The sequence below is a fragment of the Euleptes europaea genome, chromosome 5, assembly GCF_029931775.1.
Source record: "Euleptes europaea isolate rEulEur1 chromosome 5, rEulEur1.hap1, whole genome shotgun sequence".
Taxonomy (NCBI): Eukaryota; Metazoa; Chordata; class Lepidosauria; order Squamata; family Sphaerodactylidae; genus Euleptes; species Euleptes europaea.
This window is the reverse complement of record NC_079316.1, coordinates 80,611,907-80,632,847: the sequence shown is the minus strand read 5'-3', so window position 1 is coordinate 80,632,847 and position 20,941 is coordinate 80,611,907. Positions and strand designations below refer to the sequence as shown.

The window sequence follows — 20,941 nt, the reverse complement described above, 5'->3', positions numbered from 1 at the left end:
TCGAGAAAATAAGCAATAAGCCTGCTTAATAAGCTTTATTTCCAATAAACCGAGTGGTGAAAGTTACACTTAACATATATTATTAAGAACAAAAATCACTTTTTCCATCTCATGGACATAAGGTTCTCGAGACCGAGCACCAAGATAAAATCATGCAATAAAACAATCAAAATAAAACTAAACCCAAAGTGCCTTGATTCAACAGAAAGCTTTCATAAAGTGAAACAGGTCTTCTGTTTGAAGTTACAAAAACCAAACAGATACACATTTTAAAGGATTAACTGATATTAACTCTCCAGTAAGTCATAATAGCAAAGCACAGTACAAAAGCAAGAGCCAGCTTATTCTACCCAAACGGTATGTCTCACAAGACACTCTGAAAACACTTGGTTAGAAAAGGTTTTGGATCAAATGCAATAATCAAGGTGATTCCAAATACTATCAGTGGGACCCGATGTGCTGTGAGTTGTCTCCCCACTTATGCATACAGATATAAGCTCCCTCTTTCTAGTTGCAGGTCTCCCACTTCCCACATACACAGACAATTGGAGGGCCTTCCAAGAGCGGCTCTCCATGTAGCGTTCAAAGAACACCGCTCCCTTTTTCATGCGTATACAGAGGCACTTTTATTTCACGCACAGGGAACGGGGGGGGGGGGACTGGATCCTGGCCATTATCATCAGCCTGTTCTTTAGCTCATTTCTTGAAAATACGTGGGAATTTTTTTTTTTGCATTAAACCTTTATTGTCAAGATAATACGCTAGAAATTATCGTTGAGAAGACCAAAGTTATATGTGCCAAAACAATATATATGGAAAATTAATAGGAAGGAGATACGACAGGTATATTGCTTCAAATGCTCAGTATTAAATGCTCAGCATTTAAAGCAATGTAATTAATATGAGCAGTTCTAGCTTGCGATGCCTGGAATATAATGTTGAACCTGTTCTATCTCCTTCCAGTTAATTTTCCATATATTCTCAGACTGTGATTGTGAATATATAATATCCCACATATTCACATTGTGATTGTGAATATTATGGACCTGGACCATAATAAATATGAATTGGACTGGAATTTGTTTTGTGTCTATTCAAGTCACAGCAAGTGACATTTACAAAAATATTCAACTAAACTGATCAATGCAGCTATTAAAAAAGCAAGATGTTGCCTTTGCCATATTTTTACACTAAAGCTCTTATCATGATGAACCTAACAAACAATGCACTAAACAAACATTTACAGGAAACCAAGCTGAAGAAACACACAACAGGGAATCTGCTGGCACCACAGCAGTAAAGAGGAGCCTTGTGCCTTTATTAGAAATGCTCACTCAACTCAGCTAGGTAGTTTTATGTGGGTGTTCTTTAAGGTTTAATACATTATATATACTTGTCTTCCACAGAACACTAAAAAACAGAAACATTTTTGAAGTTACACCACATATAACACACAGAAAGTTAACTAAACATTTGTGGGCAAACGTCAAAACCACATACTACAAATACTGCTTCTTCCATATCATTGACTCTCTTTGACTTTTCACTTCCTTTAAGTGACAAAATCCCTGCACATACAAAATTATCAACTTAAAAATTAGCCGACCAAGCCCCAAGCAGGCAGCTGCCCCAAATGACCCCCCCACCCCTCCGCATGGGCAAGCAGGCATTCAACTAGTGGACACTCGCCTACTTCACCAGTCAAAATTTGGTAAACATTTCCCCCATACAGCCAGGAGGCCTGGGAACTTACAGTTCAACTCTTAACATGTTTGCTGTAAGTAATTTTTTCCATTATTCTCAGTGTGACTTAATTTTAAGCATATGATTAGAATTTGGTGGCTTTAAAAGAAACGTTGTCCTAAGAGTATGCTTGGTACAGAACAGTACGTGGTGCTAGTAGTTTTGCTTTCTGGCAGACTTCAATGTTAAGGCTAAATTTCTGGTTATTACTCTTTCTATAATTGATATACAAAGATGTCTAACTACTACGGGGCTTTCCTCTCTTCTTGATGTACATGCTGCCATAGCCAAATCTATCCTGTAAAGCAGATGTCAACAGGTGGTTGTCCACCGTACAACACAAGACAGTCACATGCTTTCAAGTTTTTAGCAGGTGCTTTTAGAGGACAAAGCTTCCCTATGCCCTCTGGTCTTCTTTTTATCCCTAGGGATATTGAGCAGAGTTTGGGTTCTCTGTTCGCCCACAGGGGTGATTCTAAGTCTCAGTTGCCTTCAGATCCCATTGAAGGCTGAGCTCTTTTTCTGCATTAAAATAGCAACCATTCTTTATAGAAAAGGAAATGTGTGGCATATATATCATCCTAATTGCTAGAAATGGCAAGAACCCTAGAGCAGGGGTGTCAAACATATGGCCCGTGGGCCAGATCTGGCCCCTTGAGAGCTCTTATCCAGCCTTTGAGCCAGCCAAGGCAGCCCCCCCCCCGCCCGCCCCAATCTGGGCTGCCGAGGCATGGCCTGGCACGACTTCTGGGATATGTGGTAAGAACATAAAGGCCATGCTGGATCAGACCAAGGTCCATCAAGTCCAGCAGTCTGTAAACACAGTGGCCAACCAGGGGCCTCCAGGAAGCCCACAAACAAGACAACTGCAGCAGCACCATCCTGCCTGTGTTCCAAAGCACCTAATATATTAGGCATGCTCCTCTGATCCTGGAGAGAATAGGTATGCATCATGACTAGTATCCATTTTTACTAGTAGCCATGGATAGTCCAGTCCTCCATGAACATGTCCACTCCCCTCTTCAAGCCTTCCAAGTTGCCAGCCATCACCACATCCTGGGGCAGGGAGCTCCACAATTTAACTATGGCCATTTATGCATGGTCAATTTTGAAGCTCGTTCAAAGCTCTTTTTAAAAATGCAACTTTAAAAATGCCTATTCACAGTCCCAACGCAAAAGGAGAAATTCCACCACCACCCCGCTCACCTGCCCCTTCGTTAATTTGCATAGCCGTTAGCATATGTGTTGCGTGAAGAAATACTTCCTTTAATCAGTTTTGAATCTCTCACCCTCCAGCTTCAGCCGATGACCCTGCGTTCTAGTATTATGAGAGAGGGAGAAAAGCTTCTCCCTGTCCAATCTCTCCATACCATGCATAATTTGTAGACCTCTACCATGTCTCCCCTTAACTGCCTTCTTTCCAAGCTAAACAGCCCTATTTCTTACTTTGCACAGATATATGAAGCTGCCTCAGATACCTCCTTAACTTACCCACCAAGCTCCCAAACACCAAACCTCCCACTGTTCCCATCAGCTAGGGTTGCCAGGTGGATGGTTTGGTGGGCAATAGCCCGTCAATCCTCACGGCTGCCCACACGTGATGATGTCACTTCCGGTTTTACTTCCAGAAGCATGAATCACCGTGGCGTTGGGGGTTTGAGTGTTAAATTGGCTGCGACGATGCGGCGCTTCCAGCAGTAAAACCAAAAGTGACATCTCGTGCACATGCAGCCACTCCAGCTCCTAAAACCTCCTGACAATCAAGAGGGGGGACCTGGCACCCCTACCATCAGCCCATGTGTCCCAGTTCTGCTCGTCTCAGAACAAAGACTATACATCTACACACACAGTTCAGCAAGAACAAAACATTCTTCATGCTTGGAGCACATTCAGAACTTGATCTGCATTTGCGTCACTACCGTAAATGGGACGTCACCAGTTCAGACTGCAAGTTGGGGGAATTATATTTTTAATGCTCTGAACAAAATCCAGTCTACACCAGAGTAACAGATTTGGAAATCAGAACTGTGCAAATGACACACATTAATTGGGATCGATCTAGCTCTCCAGGGATATGACGGATCCCAAGAGCTTTCCCCACATTCTCTTCTGGCCTCAGAATAGCTTATTCCCAGCGCAGCAGTACCCACATAGAATAATAGCCACACTGGTTGAGATACTTCAGTGGGGAGGGGGAAATGGAAGAAATCCCCCCAATCCTATTAGCAGAGCTATGCTGATAAAAATGCCAGAAAGGACAATTTGATCTCTGCCTATGGTTGCCACCTCCAGGTGGTGGCTGGAGATCTGTTATTACAACTGATCTCCAACCAACAGAGATCAGTTCACCTGGAGAAAATGGCCACTTTGGTAATTGGACTCTATGGCACTGAAGTCCTTCCCCTCTCCAAACCCCGCCCTCCTCAGCTCCACCACCAAAATATCCAGGTATTTCCTAACCTGGAGCTGGGAACCCTATCTCTGCCCCCTCCCCAAACTGCAACCACATGGATAGAAAGGACTGCTGGGGCAGAGGCAAAGGAGGTCTGTGACCTCCTTTCTGATGATGAATTGCTGGATCCAACCCACGAGCCCTGCAAGATTTACTGCGTGATTACAGCACTGGGAAACCTACTTACACTGGTATGATGTTTCTAGTGCAGAATGCACAGGCTACGTCTTTTGTTATTTTGATAACTTTATTTTTAAGGGGGGGAATCTTTCTTAAAGCAAAAATATATTTTTGCCATTTTTATATAAAATCAAACTTATAATTTTTACTTAGACAACAGACAGAAAGGGTTTATAGCTTGATGAATGATTCACAAGGAAAACAGTAAGCACACAGACGTGTTCTCTGCAACGCTTGTAATGAAGCCAAAATGTTCTTCTTAACACTACTGAGGTTAGGTGTGCCACTACCGATACACCTGTCTGTTTATTTTGTTCTGACAACTTCAGCTAAAAGCAGTAAACTATTAGGGGTTTTTTTTGCAGTGGCTTTATGCATTTCTTCTTTTATAGCACAATACTATATATGTTTAGAACACACAATGAAAATGTTGCCCTTTTCTGCACCTCTTCCAACTCTATGGGATCCTTTTTTTAAGGTGGGACCAGAACATTACTCAATTTTACAAGAATGGCCACACAATAGGTGTATAAGAGAGCATTACAATACCAGCAACTTTATTATCAATCTCTTTCCTAAGAATACCCAGTATAGAGTTTGCCTTTTACCACCACAACATACTCGGTCAACATTTTCACTGACCTGCCTATCATGACTAAGGTTGCCAGGTCCCTCTTCGCCACCGGCAGGAGGTTTTTTGGGCAGAGCCTGAGGAGGGTGGGGCTTGGGGTGGGGAGGGACTTCAATGCCATAGAGTCCAATTGCCAAAGCGGCCATTTTCTCCAGGGGAACTGATCTCTATTGGCTGGAGATCAGTTGTAATAGCAAGAAATCTCCAGCTAGTACCTGGAGGGTGGCAACCCTAATCATGACCTTGTTAATCAATGCCAGTTCAGACCCTATCAGGTCATATGTAGGGGCAGGATTTCTTGCCACAAATGTGAATCACTCTATACACATGGAACCTAATTTGCCACTTTGAATGTGGTGTGCATATACACTGGATTGCAGATAATGTAATTAGATGCTGGGCCTAAATACACTTGGCAGGCACCAGAAAAGGTGTTGGTGGGAGCCCATGATGCTCTAGGATAACTCCACAACTGTGTTGGAGTGGGGAACAAAGACACAGCTAGTGAAGGGAATGGGGCACATGGCCCAAGAATACATTCCTAACTCTTCAGCATCATCACAGTAGAAGCTGGGAAGAACTCTTACCCAGTAAGGTCAGAGACAACATGTGCAGCCTTCAATGGGAACAAGCCCTGCGACAAAAGATAACAACGTTGGGAGGCCTAGCTGGAGGACTGTTTCTGGGGCTAGGGTCCCCACAACTGCACAGCCCCTAAAACGCTTTTCACTGGCCATGGATGCATATGTATCAAAGCTCATCTGGCAAGGCACTAACTTGCAGAAAACTCACAAGCAACGGCATGTCCAAAGGTAATTAAATGGGACGATATATTAACCCTAGCATAAGTGAGAGACAAAGGAAATTTAAGGTCCCCGTTTTGTGCCACAGTGTATCATATGATTATATATTTGTAACAAACCTCCGAAGGATTCCTTGCTCAAAAATCCTTCATTGTAATACTACCGACACTTCACCTAACTATTCTCATATAAGACAAGAAAACAGGCTGCATTAAAACCAATGTATCACAGGCATAATATTTGTTTTTAAAGAATCTTGGGGGAAATAAAAAGTGCTGTGAAGTCGCAGTCAACTTATGATGACCCTATAGGGGTTTCAAGGCAAGAGACAAACAGAGGTGGTTTGCCACTGCTTGCCTCTGTAAAGCACCTGTATTATATCTTAAATGAAGTAAAATTTAAATTTTAAATAACAATCCAGATAGACCACCATCAACAATGTAATATACCATCCCTATACACTTGAATGTAAAGGAGACCTAGCCTAGTCATCGAGGTTTTTAAAATGTATCTATTAATTTATATTTATATATTTATAGCATGGGCTACTGCCGTTTATGATCTGGACCTTACTTACTCTCATTAACCGAGACTACTGAGGAAGCCATATAAAAGCTTACTTATGGAAGCAAAAGTATTCTTCAAGAGCCAGGTTGCTTTCAGTGGCTTGAAAGAATCCTGGAAATATTACCCCGATTGATCAGGAAGCAATCAACATAATCTAGAACAATATAATCTAGAACCTTTTTACATGATTGGGAGCTTCTGAGTTCTCTGTGTCCAAACACAGATACAAAATGACCATTTCTTAGTCATGGTTAAAAACTAGTAGAAGGTGAAGTGTTTACAGACCTGTCCTCTCTCTGTTAAAAAAAAAAAAATCCTTCCCCCCTTCCCTTGTCATTGTTAAGATAGTATTATATCTGCATTGATGCCAATCAGTATTAGTTTTAGAACCAGCATTTCAAACCAGAGTTTGACTCTGGTTCGCAAATCCTAGTTACCCACCAGTTAACCCTGGTGGTTGCAAATCACCCTTGGTGAGCTTCTGTACGGATATAATACTACACCATAGTTAACACTGAAAAAGGAAGAGACAGATTACATGGGGGAAAAGAGAGATTGTGCAAATCTGTGGCTCACTCCTGTTCTCTTAACCACAGGTAACAGATAGACAAAGTTATTTTTTTATCTGCTACATCAGATTATCCTCGCTTGGTGCATACCAGGACAAATGAATCTACAATCACCAGCATTATATACTTACAGGCAAGTGAGTAAAAACCTGAAAGGTGCTTCTCAAGAAGTTAATTAGATCCATTAAATAGCCACTGGCTCTCCCATCTGGTTCAGTCATTGTCCAGTCATAATCAGCAAGTTGAATAAACTCATCAATCTTTTGGTTGAGCTTGGTATAAATCTCCCCTTCAGCAGCATGTCTTGCATCCTGGGGGGGGGGGGGAGGATACGGTAAGCGCATTTCAAAATGTTACTGACGTGGAGATAATTCCTACAAAAGTTAGGAAAGACTTCACGTGACCCAAGAAGGAAAACCCCATTAATTATATTATTTGATCCGTATTGCAATACATTGCTTGAAATCAGTCACAATATTATAACCAAATCTTTATTACTAAGATGCTTCATATTTTAGTCTTGGGTTGGAAAGGGCACATATGAGCGCATGGAAAAAACCACAATACTTGTAAAAATGTTACTTGACCTTTCGCTGGATAGTGTTAAAAAACCAAATCTATTCAAAAGATAATTTTTCTGTATTGATTGACATTAATTTGTCAGATTGTGGTGTGGAATTATGTTCAAAAAGTACTGCTTTTAGATCTAATAATGACTGTTTTCTGATGTATATTGATTAGGATGCTTCCTTACCAAATTCCTGTGATCCAAGGGAAACAATGACATTAGATAGTATCTGAATAAGACCTCTTTAATTCTTTAAACATACAATGAAAACAAAGCTACAGCTTGTAAACCTTGTTTTAAGGAAACAGAGGACAGTATTATGCGTGAGGCAATATAAATGAGATAGCAAAAGAAAATTCTCAGTTATTCTAAGCATACTAACGTAAGTCGCTTCTATGAAAATGTTAATAATAGCAGAGCGTTCTGAACTGCGGGATGGCAAGGTTCATTTAATGGACTCAGCTTTTCCTAAAAAGGCACACTGGGATCAATAAAAAAGGGATTTCCAATGACAAGCGAAGCATGTGCATTGGCTGTGATTTTCTGAGATAAAAATAATAAGTTCAAGTAATATTGAGTGCAATGGGAGGGGGGAAACCTGCACAGGGTGCGCCCTTATAACCTAGCTGGGTTTGTAAGCAGTTAATCCCCCAGGCACTTAGATACCACCAAGGACAGCCACAGTAGGACCCAAGAAAATTAGATAACGCATATATCGTTCCACACTGGAGATCTCCTTAAGGCTACTATGTAAACCCAGAATGAAAAAAAAAGTTAAACCATTGCGTAGAAATAATCACCTTTATACTATATATTCAGTATAAAGGTAAAAAGGTAAAGGTCCCCTGTGCAAGCACTGGGTCATTCCTGACCCATGGGGTGACGTCACATCCCAACATTTCCAAGGCAGACTTTGTTTGCGGGGTGGTTTGCCAGTGCCTCCCCCAGTCATCTTCCCTTTACCCCCAGCAAGCTGGGTACTCATTTCACCGACCTCGGAAGGATGGAAGGCTGAGTCAACCTTGAGCCGGCTACCTGAAACCGACTTCCGACGAAACTGAACTCAGGTCGTGAGCAGAGCTTTTGACTGCAGTACTGCAGCTTAACACTCTGCACCACGGGGCTCCTATATATTCAGTATACATAATCTTTATACTATATAACCTTTATAATATATTCAGTATACATAATTCAGTATACATACACTATATTCAGTATACATAATCTGAATATATATATTCAGTATACATAATTACAGAGTACTTTACAGTATACATAATCTGAATATTCACATTCAGTATACATAATCTTTACAGAGTGAAAAGAAAAATATTTATTGAATGATGAATAACAATTATTGCTACCAATGACTTCCACATGTAGTGATTGTTTCTTTATCAAAACAAAATTTGGGATCTGGGCCCCAAAATTCCACTGAACAAATACTTACACAAGCACTATGCAATGGATATGACAGCAACTTTCAAAACAAACTTCTCAAAATGTGGAGTATAAGATGATGATAAAAAAGGAGTTGGTTTTTATATACTGACTGTATATACCACTTAAGGAGGAATCAAACTGGCTTACAATCACCTTCCCTTCCCCACAACAGACACCTGGTGAGGTAGGTGGGACTGAGAGAGCTCTAAGAGAACTGTGACTCGCCCAAGGTCATCCTGCTGGCTTCATGCGTAGGAGTGGGGAAACCAACCCGGTTCACCAGATTATCATCCGCCACTCATGTGGAGGAGTGGGGAATCAAACCCAGTTCTCCAGATTACAGTCCACCTAATTTCCTCCTATATCCCCATCTCCATTATTTCTTCTTTCCCTCATCCTGGCTGCCCCCATATCCTTTCCCAGCTTCCTTTTCTCCTTCCTACCAGCCAACCTACCTTTTATCTGCCACCATACTCAGCTATATTTATTTAATTCATTTACATCTCACCCTTCTCCCCAGTGGGAACCCAAAGCATCTTAAATCATTCTCTTCTCCTGCATTTTATCCATTCAACAATCCTCTGAGGCAAGTGAGGTTGAGAATGAGCGACAGGCCACCAAGCAAGCTTCCATAGCAGAGTAGGGATTCAAAGCTGTGTCTCTCACACCTAGTTTGAAACTCTAGCCACTACACCTAGTGGCTTTTGTGCAGTGGCCGCTGTTGAATGGTAGCAAACAGCTGGGCCTTCCAGTAGTTGCTGCCATGCCTGGCCCCAATTAATCCTTCCTCACGGGCAAAATAGGCCTGGAAAGGGCGCTGCCCCTTCTCCCCTGCCTTTTACTGATAGCAGCAAGGCTTGAAGGCTGGCAATACTGTTGTGGTTGCCTAGCAGCCCTCACAATGGCCACTGTAGAGGGCATTCATTTCTTAAAGGTACTCTATTATTTTGGGGAGTTTTAACCCCCAAATGCAGGGTTTTTAGGGTTTTTTTTTTTTTAGATTTCAGATTTTTCTGCAAACCTGGAGCTTTTCTCAAGTTTGTGGAAAGGTCTGTGCATGGCTCCACAGATAGGGGTAATTTTTATTTGGATACAAATACTGTATTTACCCTTCAATATAATTTATACCATACAGATATGGGCATCCAAACCACATTACAACAATTACAATACATGAATCTCTTGCACAAGAACACTGTCATATGAATGCTATTCAGGCTTCTTCACTGACTTTACAGTTTGCCCTAGTTTTAAAATTCATTGCAGCATTAGAGTGGTAATGCTAAATATCCCCAAGGCTGAAAATACATAAGTGTCGTGTTAAATACAAGCAGGATGTTTTTATCCTAACTTTACCCTTCTTTAAATATTGATGTTGGAGATTAGCAATGGAATTTGATAGGTTTCGTCTGACATTTAGTTACAAAATAAAAAGTATTGAAGACAGGACTCGTCTCAAAAGGAATAATCTTCTTTAGTTTGTTAGTCTGTGAAATCCTATCCTGTTTGGGTGTATTCACAATAATGTACTGACTCGGAATTTAAGCTGCAGATATCCTGGAACTGACTGAAGCTTAAAAAACAACAACTCTATGTTACAAAACATTTAAAATACATAGAATAAAAATAGGCATAAACTTCATGAAACTACACTATTCACTGCATTGTCATTTGATAAATATTCATTAAAATAAAATAAATATAACCAAGTACTACAGATTTTTTTGTCACCTCCCCCAATATTACCTGGAATTTTTTTAGAACTGAGAGGCGTTTCAAAAGGAGCTGGTGGATGGGGGGTGGGCTAACACAAGCCTATTGAATTAGCCTATAAAACTATGCCAACTGACCTGAGAGTAAATCTCATAAAACACGGAAGAATTTAATTCTGAGTAAACATATGTAAGATTGAGCTACGAGCCGTTTTCAGAATCTCCAGATTATTCATTATCTATACCTGTCATGTTATTTTGGCGCCAGATCACATCATTTTGCATGCGTAAAAAAATCAAAAACCCTGGTGTACACCCCAGCAATTTTCATCCCAATTCAATTACTTTGTAGTAAATGAAAAAAAAATTGCACTGCCTTTTAAGGCCAGGATGGCGAAAACCATTTGTGTTCAGTTCCTCTTGAGAACAGTTTGCCAGAATTTTTTTTAATGCCTCCGAGGGAAGAGGTTCTGTAGTAACCCCACCAACTCCCGAGATACTTTCATGCCAGTGGAAATCATTTCTGCGGACAAGGGATCAGAGACCACATCTTTCCCCAAGTCCTGACCCCAGAAGAAACGAGGCTGAAAGCTGCAAACAGCCAGTGCAAAGGGCAGGTCTAAAGGGATCAGCAAGTCTGCCTATATAAGGCAAGCAATGCCAGAACAATAATCCCACTAGACCCTACTTTAATTCAAAGGCTCCTTACAGCGGCCCACTTACAGTCCCTAAACACAAAGTTGCTGCTCTTAAAGCAACCTTCCCCCCCACCGACATTCTTTCCCATGGAAACTTCACAATGTCCTGCCTTTGAAAATGTACATTTCTTAGTTAATGAACAACATGTATGATCAAGTCTAAGAAATGTGTAGGTGTAACTTGGAAGATGTTGGGCAAAAACAGATTCCCAGCTTGCCTCCTCCCAAATATGACCCCACTGATAACTAAGATGGTACACACAGTTTACCATGGATTAACCTTAATGAGATTATGCCACTTTAAATGGAGCCAATACTCTGAAAGCGATGACATGCATGTCATAATAATGATGAGCTCATCATCTGTTTAGGTTCACTGTGGAATTGGCTGTTCTTGTCCTCAACAGTACAGTAAACTGGCAGGGAATTGAATGATTACGCTAGTTCTATATATCAATTATGGACCGCTTTATGCACACGCACCACCCACAAAGAAAAAACTGTGGAGTTAACCGCACCAGCTGTCACAAAGAACCCCTGAAAGGCTTTAAAGACTCCCAGCTTTGGTTCCCAATATGTTTTCTAGACTATTTTGAATTGTGTATATTTTGAAGTGTTGTGAAGTTGCAGCTGACTTATGGTGACCTCATAGGGTTTTCAAGGCCAGTGACAGACAGAGGTGATTTTGCCTTTCGTTGCCTCTGTGCAGTGACCCTGGACTTCCCTGTTGGTCTCCCATCCAAGTACTAACCTGGGCTGAACCTGCTAAGCTTCCAAGATCAGTCTAGCCTGGACCAACCACATCAGGGTGTTGAGCTGAGAATGTTAAAATGCCATTTAGGGGTTCTTGGCGGGGAGAGGGGAGGTTATACTTCCCCAAAATGTGGATGTTCCTTTCTGAATTTCAGCCTTAAGCCTCCTTACACTTCATTATCAACCTTTACATAGCACTCCCCCTTCCATACTGAATCCGGGAGGCTCAAGTTAAGATTACCTTAGCATTACCTTATGGCCAGCTCCATATAAGCCTGGCCAGCCTTGGCCAGGGACTGAGGGCAGGATACAAGCCCAAAATACTAAATAAATAAATAAATGTTGGTCAAGGTGTCCGAAGTCATTAGAATGTAAGAGCTGCCTCCCAGTCCAGACCAGAGGTTAAATTAATCCAAACCTCTCTTCAACAATAGTTTTCCAGATGCTCCCAGGAAGCCAGTGCGTGATAACCACACGTGTACATCCTCTAAGGAGGTTTGCTGCAGCTATTCTCCTTAAAGCCTTAGAAGCATTTAATAGCATTGTAATGTGGTCATCTGATGCATTTGAAACTCATACTCCAAATGAAGAGCCAAAGTGCGAAGCACCTAGGAAAGAAGAAAAGGGCTCCAAAGTCTGGAACCTTAGTACTCTAAAGTGGCAACATTTCACATACCTTAAATGTTGAAAGACCATAAAGTCTTGCTGTGTGAACAGTTTCTTGGGAAATATTTGTAATATTTGTTATAAAATCCTCAAGGTATTTACATGCTTGCTCCAAATGTGTTGTGTTTATGATAATTTGTACCAGCTGAAACATACAAGAGCAAGTTGAGGTGAAAACGACAATTTCACAGGGAGAATATTTATAATTTTTTTATCAATGATAATATCTTATGCAAAAGTTCCAAAGTTGAATGAAGAAGAGTTGGTTTTTATATGCCAACTTTCTCCACCTTATAAGGAGAATCAAACTAGTTTACAATCTCCTTTTCTTCTTCTCCCCACAACAGATGCCTTGTGAAGTAGGTGGAGCTGAGAGTTCAGTCAGAACTGTGACTGGCCCAAGGTCACCCAGGAGGCTTCATGTGGAGGAGTGGGGAAACCAACCCGGTTCACCAGATTAGAGTCCACCACTCATGTGGGGAAGTGGGGAATCAAACTCAGTTCTCCCAATTAGAGTCCACCGTTCTTAACCACTACACCACGCTGGGTTATCCTAAAGAATAAAAAGAAGATGCCAGACAGTAGTTTTCAACTTGACTGTCTTCAGGGAACTCATTCCACATGGACTTATCTACCATAGAACCTCCAGGTCTCTGCCACAGAATACCTACGTATTGCAGGAGATACCATATCCTACATTTTACATTCAGTGCCTATGGGATGCTGGTAACTGCTTGGGCTTTATTCACCTTGTGTGAATTCAGGGCATATTCTAGAATGAACCCAAAACTCTTCCAAAGACAGTAATATCAAATGCACAGCAAGGGAGCTTTTCATCCTTTATTGTCATTGAGAAATTTCTGAGGAACCATACACTGAAATACACTGAAAACTCTCTGAAATACTCTGAAAACCAGTGAACTGCACAATAGCACACTTCATGCCAAGGTATGTCTCTCCCTAAACTTACCTCTGTCAAACCTATGTGCGGTTTTTTGATGAGGTTTTGTAAACAACTGCTTAAAGTTCTGGTCAGCAGCAAGTTTGTAGACTTTCTAAGCATGTCATCTATTTCTGTTGAACTGAAAAACAAAGTCTGAGTTAAAATGCACAATAAAAATTGCCAACAAAACCATTAAATCAGGGGTTCAAACATAAGGCCCGCGGGCCAGATCTGGCCTACGAGCCAGCCGAGGCAGCCACCACCACCACCACCACTCTAGATCTGGGCTGGGGAGGCATGGCCCAGCACAACCAAGTGACATTTATGTCATATCAGGCCCTCATAACAATTGAGTTTGACACCCCTGCATTAAATAATTGTCTGGCCAAAATTAAAGGGCCAAAATTACTTCCAAAGCTGTGCATGCCCACGTGGGTGTGGGTCAGAATAAGAGAATTTGCGTATTTCTCAGAATGGATGCTCAGACATCCATCAGCGCAATGCATATTTTCACTGTGAAATAGGAACACATGCAACCTAACGGGTACTAGCTTAAAGGGGCAATCCTTAAAGCAATTCACTTTAAAAATTGGAATCGCGTAATCTTGATACTTATGAGAATCGCATTGTAAATAATGTGACATTCAAGACAAAGCTAAATGGTGCTTTATCCTATGGTCCAGTTAGCTGGCTGCGGCTATGTCAAAGCTTGTACCAACCACAATCCCCCATCAACACCAAAAACACAGTAATTATAGGGAGTAGAGGAAGCTAACAGCAACAAGCTTCCAAATAGATGGATATGAGTCCTCTGTTTCCATACAGGTAATGTTTAGAACACAGTACACATTTAATTTGTACGGATAACATATCTATATCAAAGTCAACATACAAAGAGGGGAAGCATGAAAAAAAATTGCTGGCCTGACTTAGTCCCTACAATCTGTGGGCCAGGAGCGACGTGCATACAAACTGTATATGCACAGGCCCCATTCCCAAGATTGAGAATGTTAGGAAAAAAGGAGTGTTCCCTGCAGAGGGCAGGGGTTTTTTGGGGGGAGGGGAGGCACCTCAGCAGGGTATAATGCCATGGAATTCACCATTGTCTCCAGGGAAACTGATCTCCAGGGAAACTGGAGATCAGTTGTAATAGCGGGAGATCTCCAGCCACCAACTGGAGGTTGGCAACCCTACCCTACCCCAATCAATCCGATGTTATTGCCCAGATCCTGAAGGGCTCAATATGATGGAACCATTGCTCAGAAGAGCAGAAGCCCAAACATTACCACACAAATTTAATCCCTAGTTTAATCCCTCCATTACAGATATCCCAAGAGAAAACAACTAGAAAGACACATACAGTTGATCACGAAAGCCCAAATGACTACCCTTCCAAAATTCAGTGGTATTCTATTCCTACTATATCCTCGTGGAGCTGACCAGAACTACATATAGCATTAAAGATATGAATACTGAATGATTTCCATAGGCACAATGAAAGATCTTTTAAAATCATTTTCTGCCCTTTTTTTTTTTTTTTTTTTGGTAATCACATAGGAAACTGTTCAGGAGAGCACTTCAGCCACGCTTTGTTAACAAATCTGACAAAATTTAATACATGCATGATTGTAATATGAGCTACATTTGTTAGCAGTATAATTGGGAAAGAGTAATTTGTATGGTTAATTAGTTCCTGTTTAGATATGGAGACCAACAGGCACTCCTTAGTAAGTACCCCTTATTAGTTCAGTATGTGTGAAAGGAAGCTAATTTACAATTGTCAACAGTGCACAGCTGGATGACGAGGTGGAAATCGCTTCCAGATTTCGGCAAGCAAAATAGAACTGCGCGTTTTGTCCAGCTAAAGGCGAGTTTTTAAGATCAGCTAAAATGGAAACCTTTAATGCAATGTAAAGGCCTCTTTATATGTACTTTGTCCATCTATTGGACATTAAATCCCTCACTATTCTGAATGGCTTTAAAAAAAGGTGGTACTAAACGGGGGAAATAAAGATAGCTCTGAATAGAAATGAAGATAATTCTTAACATTAAACTCAAGGGCAAACTATTATTTCCACGAGTGTATCAAAGATGACAGCTATTAAAAAAAAACAGCTCTGAAAGTAAAAGAAAAAGCAATCCACAACTCAATGGCACAAATGCAAGGACAAAACCAGGAAGGGAGCACCATGTGCATCCTGGGGTCAAAGACACAGCTGCATACTGAAGTGCCAGATCACACTATTGGATGGCTCCATGCAATCCCAGCCATGCCACAAGCTCATCGGTAACTCTGGGTATTCCTGGGGTGATTTCATGGGGGCTACCAGCTATATGAGTTGGTTCTAGGCTTTAAAACCTTTATGTGACACAGTACTGTCACTATTATGTACCAAACATCACATCACACTCATACTACATTAGCTGTACAACTTGCTTTTGTGAACGCTTACCTGCGGTGAAGTGATTCCGAAAACTTAAGGCTTGCATAAATGAATTCTTTAACCTGGATATAAATCTGAGGCACGGACTGAGACATTGGAAGTTTCTTTGGAAAACACTGCTGTGGAAACAAAACATTCCGTGCCCTGTTATACTCAGCTTCAAATGACTGGGGAAAACGACACGGTTATCCAGTGTTAAACTATACAGGTTGAGTACCCCTTATCTGGACGGCTTGGGACCAGAAGTTGTCCATATTTCGGATCTTTCCGTATTTTGGAATATTTTGGAATTTTTGCATATATATAATGAGATCTCTTGGGGATGGGACTCAAGTCTAAACACAACATTCATTTATGTTTTATATATACTTTATACACATAGCCTGAATGTAATTTTAAGCAATATTTTTAATAATTTTGTGTACACTGAACCATCAATGGTGTTGCTGAGGACCTGTGAGTAATGTCTGCATGCCAGTTCAAAAGGTCCAGTTTTCGGATCAGTCTGGATATCAGATGTCCACATAAGGGATACTCAACCTGTATCTGATGGCACATATCTGTGGTTCACACTTTTCTTCTTAGCACAGAAAGAGATATTCCATACCTGAAATGTGATGCACAAAACATATTAATAATATTTTCTCCATATAAAATATATTCTAGTATTTACAAGTCTCCATAGCTGGAACGATGGCTACTATCAAATTACAAAGAATACAGCTACATGTTCTGAATTTCATAAACAAAAAAAGAACAACAGAACCCAGTATGGAAGGTTCTCCCTTCCCCCCAATTCCTTCAGATACTTTCCCGGTATCAAATTCCACTTTTGTCTACTGCTTTTCCAATCAGTACCAAAGATCAGATTCCAAAAATTTCATAGCTACTGTTACCAATGTAATGCTTGAAAATGGTGAAGTAGGATAAAGCCTTCGACAATATTAGGATAAAGGAAATTCACACATAAAGAAGTCGGGATGAGATAGGATAGCATGTTGTATAATCCCACAAGCCATACTTGAATTCTTAATAGATGAGCACCCTGGCCCAAAAGGGTATCTGCACAGTAAAGAGGACACGCTGGACAGAATACAGACACCCTCTTTGAGAATGGAAGGCACTCACAGTATACAAGAGAAACTCTTACAAAGATGGTCACAATTTACTACCACCCAGAGTTAATTACAAATGAGTAATATTTAATATTTATTTGTATCCTGCCTGTCTCCAAAGGTTCAAGTAGCCAAATGGCACGAAATACAATAAACAAGGAGAATGTAAGTCAACAACATTGATATAGGGTTGACAATCATAATAAAATTCAATTACAATCCTAATGCAGCCCTCAACATTAATCAGAAAAGAATGGCCTGAACAAAAAGCCCTCCCAGGTGACAGCCTTTCATACCTTCCAATGACTGAGAAGAGCCCAGATCGAACATAGGACGAATCATCATAAAGAATCATGGCTTGTTTCTTCAAAATATACTTTTGAGCTTGCAATACTGATAGTATTATGTAGTAAAATGGTAGGAAGTATTATAAACATCAATGCTGTATGCATATATGAAAAGCTTTATCAATATGTTAGAATTGGTTAGTGATTGCAAGGAACTATATTCAGGCTAGGAAAGAGGAATCTTTGTGCGAACAGAAAGGAAAGGATAAGGTCGCCGAGAGAGGGACCAAGAAGAAATGAGTACCAGTTACTGTAATGGGTACTTCAAAGGGAATGGGTCAGTTAGGCAGATAACAAAGTTGAAAAGGACCCAGATGTTGGGATCAAGCAAATGAGCGGAACTGATGACCAACTATGGATTAAGAGGTGTGTTGGAAATGAGATGTAACATGTCACGTTATGTGTTGTTAAACCAATGAAATGGCAAATTAATCAAGGTATAAAATGTAGTGCATACCTATTGACCCCTTACACAAGATTTGGAGATGACTCCCTTGCGTCAGTCTGTTCACGGCCACGAATAAACTTTTCTTCCACTAAGTGTGTGTTGTGATTGGTCTCAAAACAGCACCAGACAAACGAACCTGAACCCTAATTTGAGTATCAATACCATGTCAAAACGTATCAGGTAACATAGTGAGGGTCCACCTAAGACAGTTCAATCACTGAATTCTTAGTCTAAGTAGTGCAGTTTATTTACACGTGAAAAATTAGATTCAAGAACTCAAACATACGTTGTTCAGACACTAACGCTACTTAATTCGTTTTAAAGGCAGCATAAGTATATGTACTCACCTTATCAAGTTCTGGATCTTGAAAGGGAAATTTGCTGATAACTATTTTGTACTCCTCCTCGTTTGATACAGGTATTGGGCTATAATTATCTGCTTCAAAAATATCCCTGCATAATTAAGCGAGCAGGTTAGGAACATAAATTCTCAAACACACTATAAACATGGCAATAGAGAAACAGTATGCCTGCAAGCTGAAACTAAAAGTAAGCAATTCTTGTCCCGTTACTCACTTTCAAAAGTAAAACCAGCTCAGGTGTCATGGAAAGCTCATTAACATTCTAACTTTGGCCGGGGAGGGTGAGTCAGAAATCGAAATGATAGACAGACAGACTCACCACACAGAGCTGCTTAGCAGAAAGTGTGTGAACTGCTGGTGGGCTGCAAAAAGGCAGCAATATCACAACAGTGACAATAATAGGGCTAACTGTGATAGAATAGTGTGCGTTTTGTGTGGAGTAAATAGTGGGTACAAACAGATATTGCAGACAAAACCCTGGCTTTTACTGCACTAGGTATTCCTAGTGATGTATCAAGAGTTTGGACACTGCAGCCCTGCACAGAGACTACTGGAAGATTTCACAGCAAGCAATTCACACATTCTCTCAACCATGTCTTCATAACAATAATAACCAGAAATTTGTTAGCTTGTGTGCTTCAAGTTGAAAACCGTAGTTCTTGAATCCTGTGTCTGGTACCAGATTAAAGAACAATATGGAATACACACAGGTCAGGGTATTACGCCAAGGGCAAAGAGCTGCAGAAGACGTGCCACTTCAACTCTGATTCTGCTGATATTAATTCTTCAGATTCTCTAAACTATGAACATTTTGGAATACCAACAGCACCTCAAGACTTGGAAACTGAAATATTCCAATGCATATCGATCAAAGAAATAACCAAAATCATTTAATGTTACTTTGAAAGTTTTTAAATTTTACAATACTAACCTGAATAGCACAGCCCATTTTTTGAGCAGCGTTTCATTATACTGGTCTCTTATTTCAAACAAGAGATCAAATAGTCTGTTCACAGGAAAACCATAACCCTGAAAGAAAAACATGATAAAGTAGCTATCATAATACTTGAGCATACAGCACAACAAGATTCTAAGATTAGAAGAAGAGCTGGTTTTGATATGCCGACTCTTTCTACCTTTTAAGGAGAATCAAGCCGGCTTACAATCACCTTCCTTTCCCCTCTCCTCAACAGACACCCTGGGAGGTGGGGCTGAGAAAGCTGTGAGGTGGGTGGGGCTGAGAAAGGCATAAGAGAACTGTGACTAGCCCAAGGTCACCCAGCTGGCTTCATGTGTAGGAGTGGGGAAACCAACTGGGTTCACCAGATTAGAGTCCGCTGCTCATGTGGAGGAGTGGGGAATCAAACCTGGTTCTCCAGATTAGAGTCCACAGCTCTTAACCACTACCCCACACTGGCTCCTAGAAGCAGGATGCCAAAAATGTAGCTAATCAGATGAATCAGGCAAAACTCCTTTCCCAACAAAAGATAATCCCTTCCCTCCATGCATGAGGACTGCTACCTTTCTCTTGTATGTATGTGTCTCCCTACACTCTTGCATCCTATGCCCTGGTTTATGGACTGGCAGTGTGTACATCCTCACAGTAACTGCAAGCCACAATGATGTCTCACTGCATCTTATTGCATGATTGCTCATTTTTTGTGGAGAGAGATCTTATGAATTTGTGGCAAGCACTCCTGCGCAAGACCATCCAAAAGGCCTCCTTTTTGGTGAGAAATGTGGAAGGCAGATGGTGGCAACTTCTGTCACTGCCAACTGGTGAGCCAGGGTTTTCTTCCTGCCTTATTCTAAATGAATTTATATCCCCGCCCATGCTTCTTTTTCATTTCACTCCCTTGCTGATTTCTTCATCTCTCTCTTCTCTCAAGACATGCTCTGGGTGCGATGAACATTCACTGCCATAAGCACAAGAAACTATTTTTATATCTTTTCCTAGCTGCCTTGCACTCACAGAATTTGGTAGGCCAAATGTTTATATTTTAAACAATCAGTTATTGTTGTTTGTGTCGCTTTGTTGCACTTGCATGCCACTTGGCAAACAGTACCTAGTTACTGATATGACTAATACTGATAGCTGAATTACAACTAATAACGAAGCTCAAGACAATGCATTCTCCTGGATTGAATAGAGATCTGGGATTCCTGTCTCATTCATTACCAATGCTAATTTCTCCATGCCTACTACCCCTCTGCATATCACAGCTAATCCAATCATGCCTGCTAGAGTCATTTACTTGCTTTTGACATTTACATTGCTATTGTGTGTCTAATTCACTCGTCTCTACTTAAGGATAGATGGACTCACATTCTAGCTGTATCTGAAGACGTGAGCTGTGGCTCAAGAAAGCTCATACCCTGCCAGAAATTGTGTGAGTCTTTACGTTGCTACTGGACTCTTGTTCTTTTCTACTGCTATTGTACACGGCTACCCATAGTGATCTAGTACCTAAGGTAATCTATGTGTAGATGAAAACCT

General features: G+C 40.8%; 1 protein-coding gene across 6 annotated transcripts in view; it reads right to left on the bottom strand.

Moving 5' to 3' along the window:
- Positions 1 to 20,941, bottom strand: part of EXOC6 (exocyst complex component 6) — a 119,624-nt gene that overhangs the window by 50,101 nt on the left and 48,582 nt on the right. For 4 of the 6 annotated variants that reach the window (XM_056849865.1, XM_056849867.1, XM_056849869.1 and 1 more), the window contains exons 13-18: positions 19,376 to 19,473; positions 18,430 to 18,535; positions 16,182 to 16,291; positions 13,756 to 13,867; positions 12,796 to 12,930; positions 7,077 to 7,256 (exon numbers count right to left, since the gene is read on the bottom strand). In XM_056849865.1, the coding sequence (XP_056705843.1) occupies positions 7,077 to 7,256; positions 12,796 to 12,930; positions 13,756 to 13,867; positions 16,182 to 16,291; positions 18,430 to 18,535; positions 19,376 to 19,473 (741 nt within the window). The remainder of the gene's footprint in view (positions 1 to 7,076; positions 7,257 to 12,795; positions 12,931 to 13,755; positions 13,868 to 16,181; positions 16,292 to 18,429; positions 18,536 to 19,375; positions 19,474 to 20,941) is intronic. The other 2 variants (XM_056849866.1, XM_056849871.1) reach the window with 1 other exon arrangement.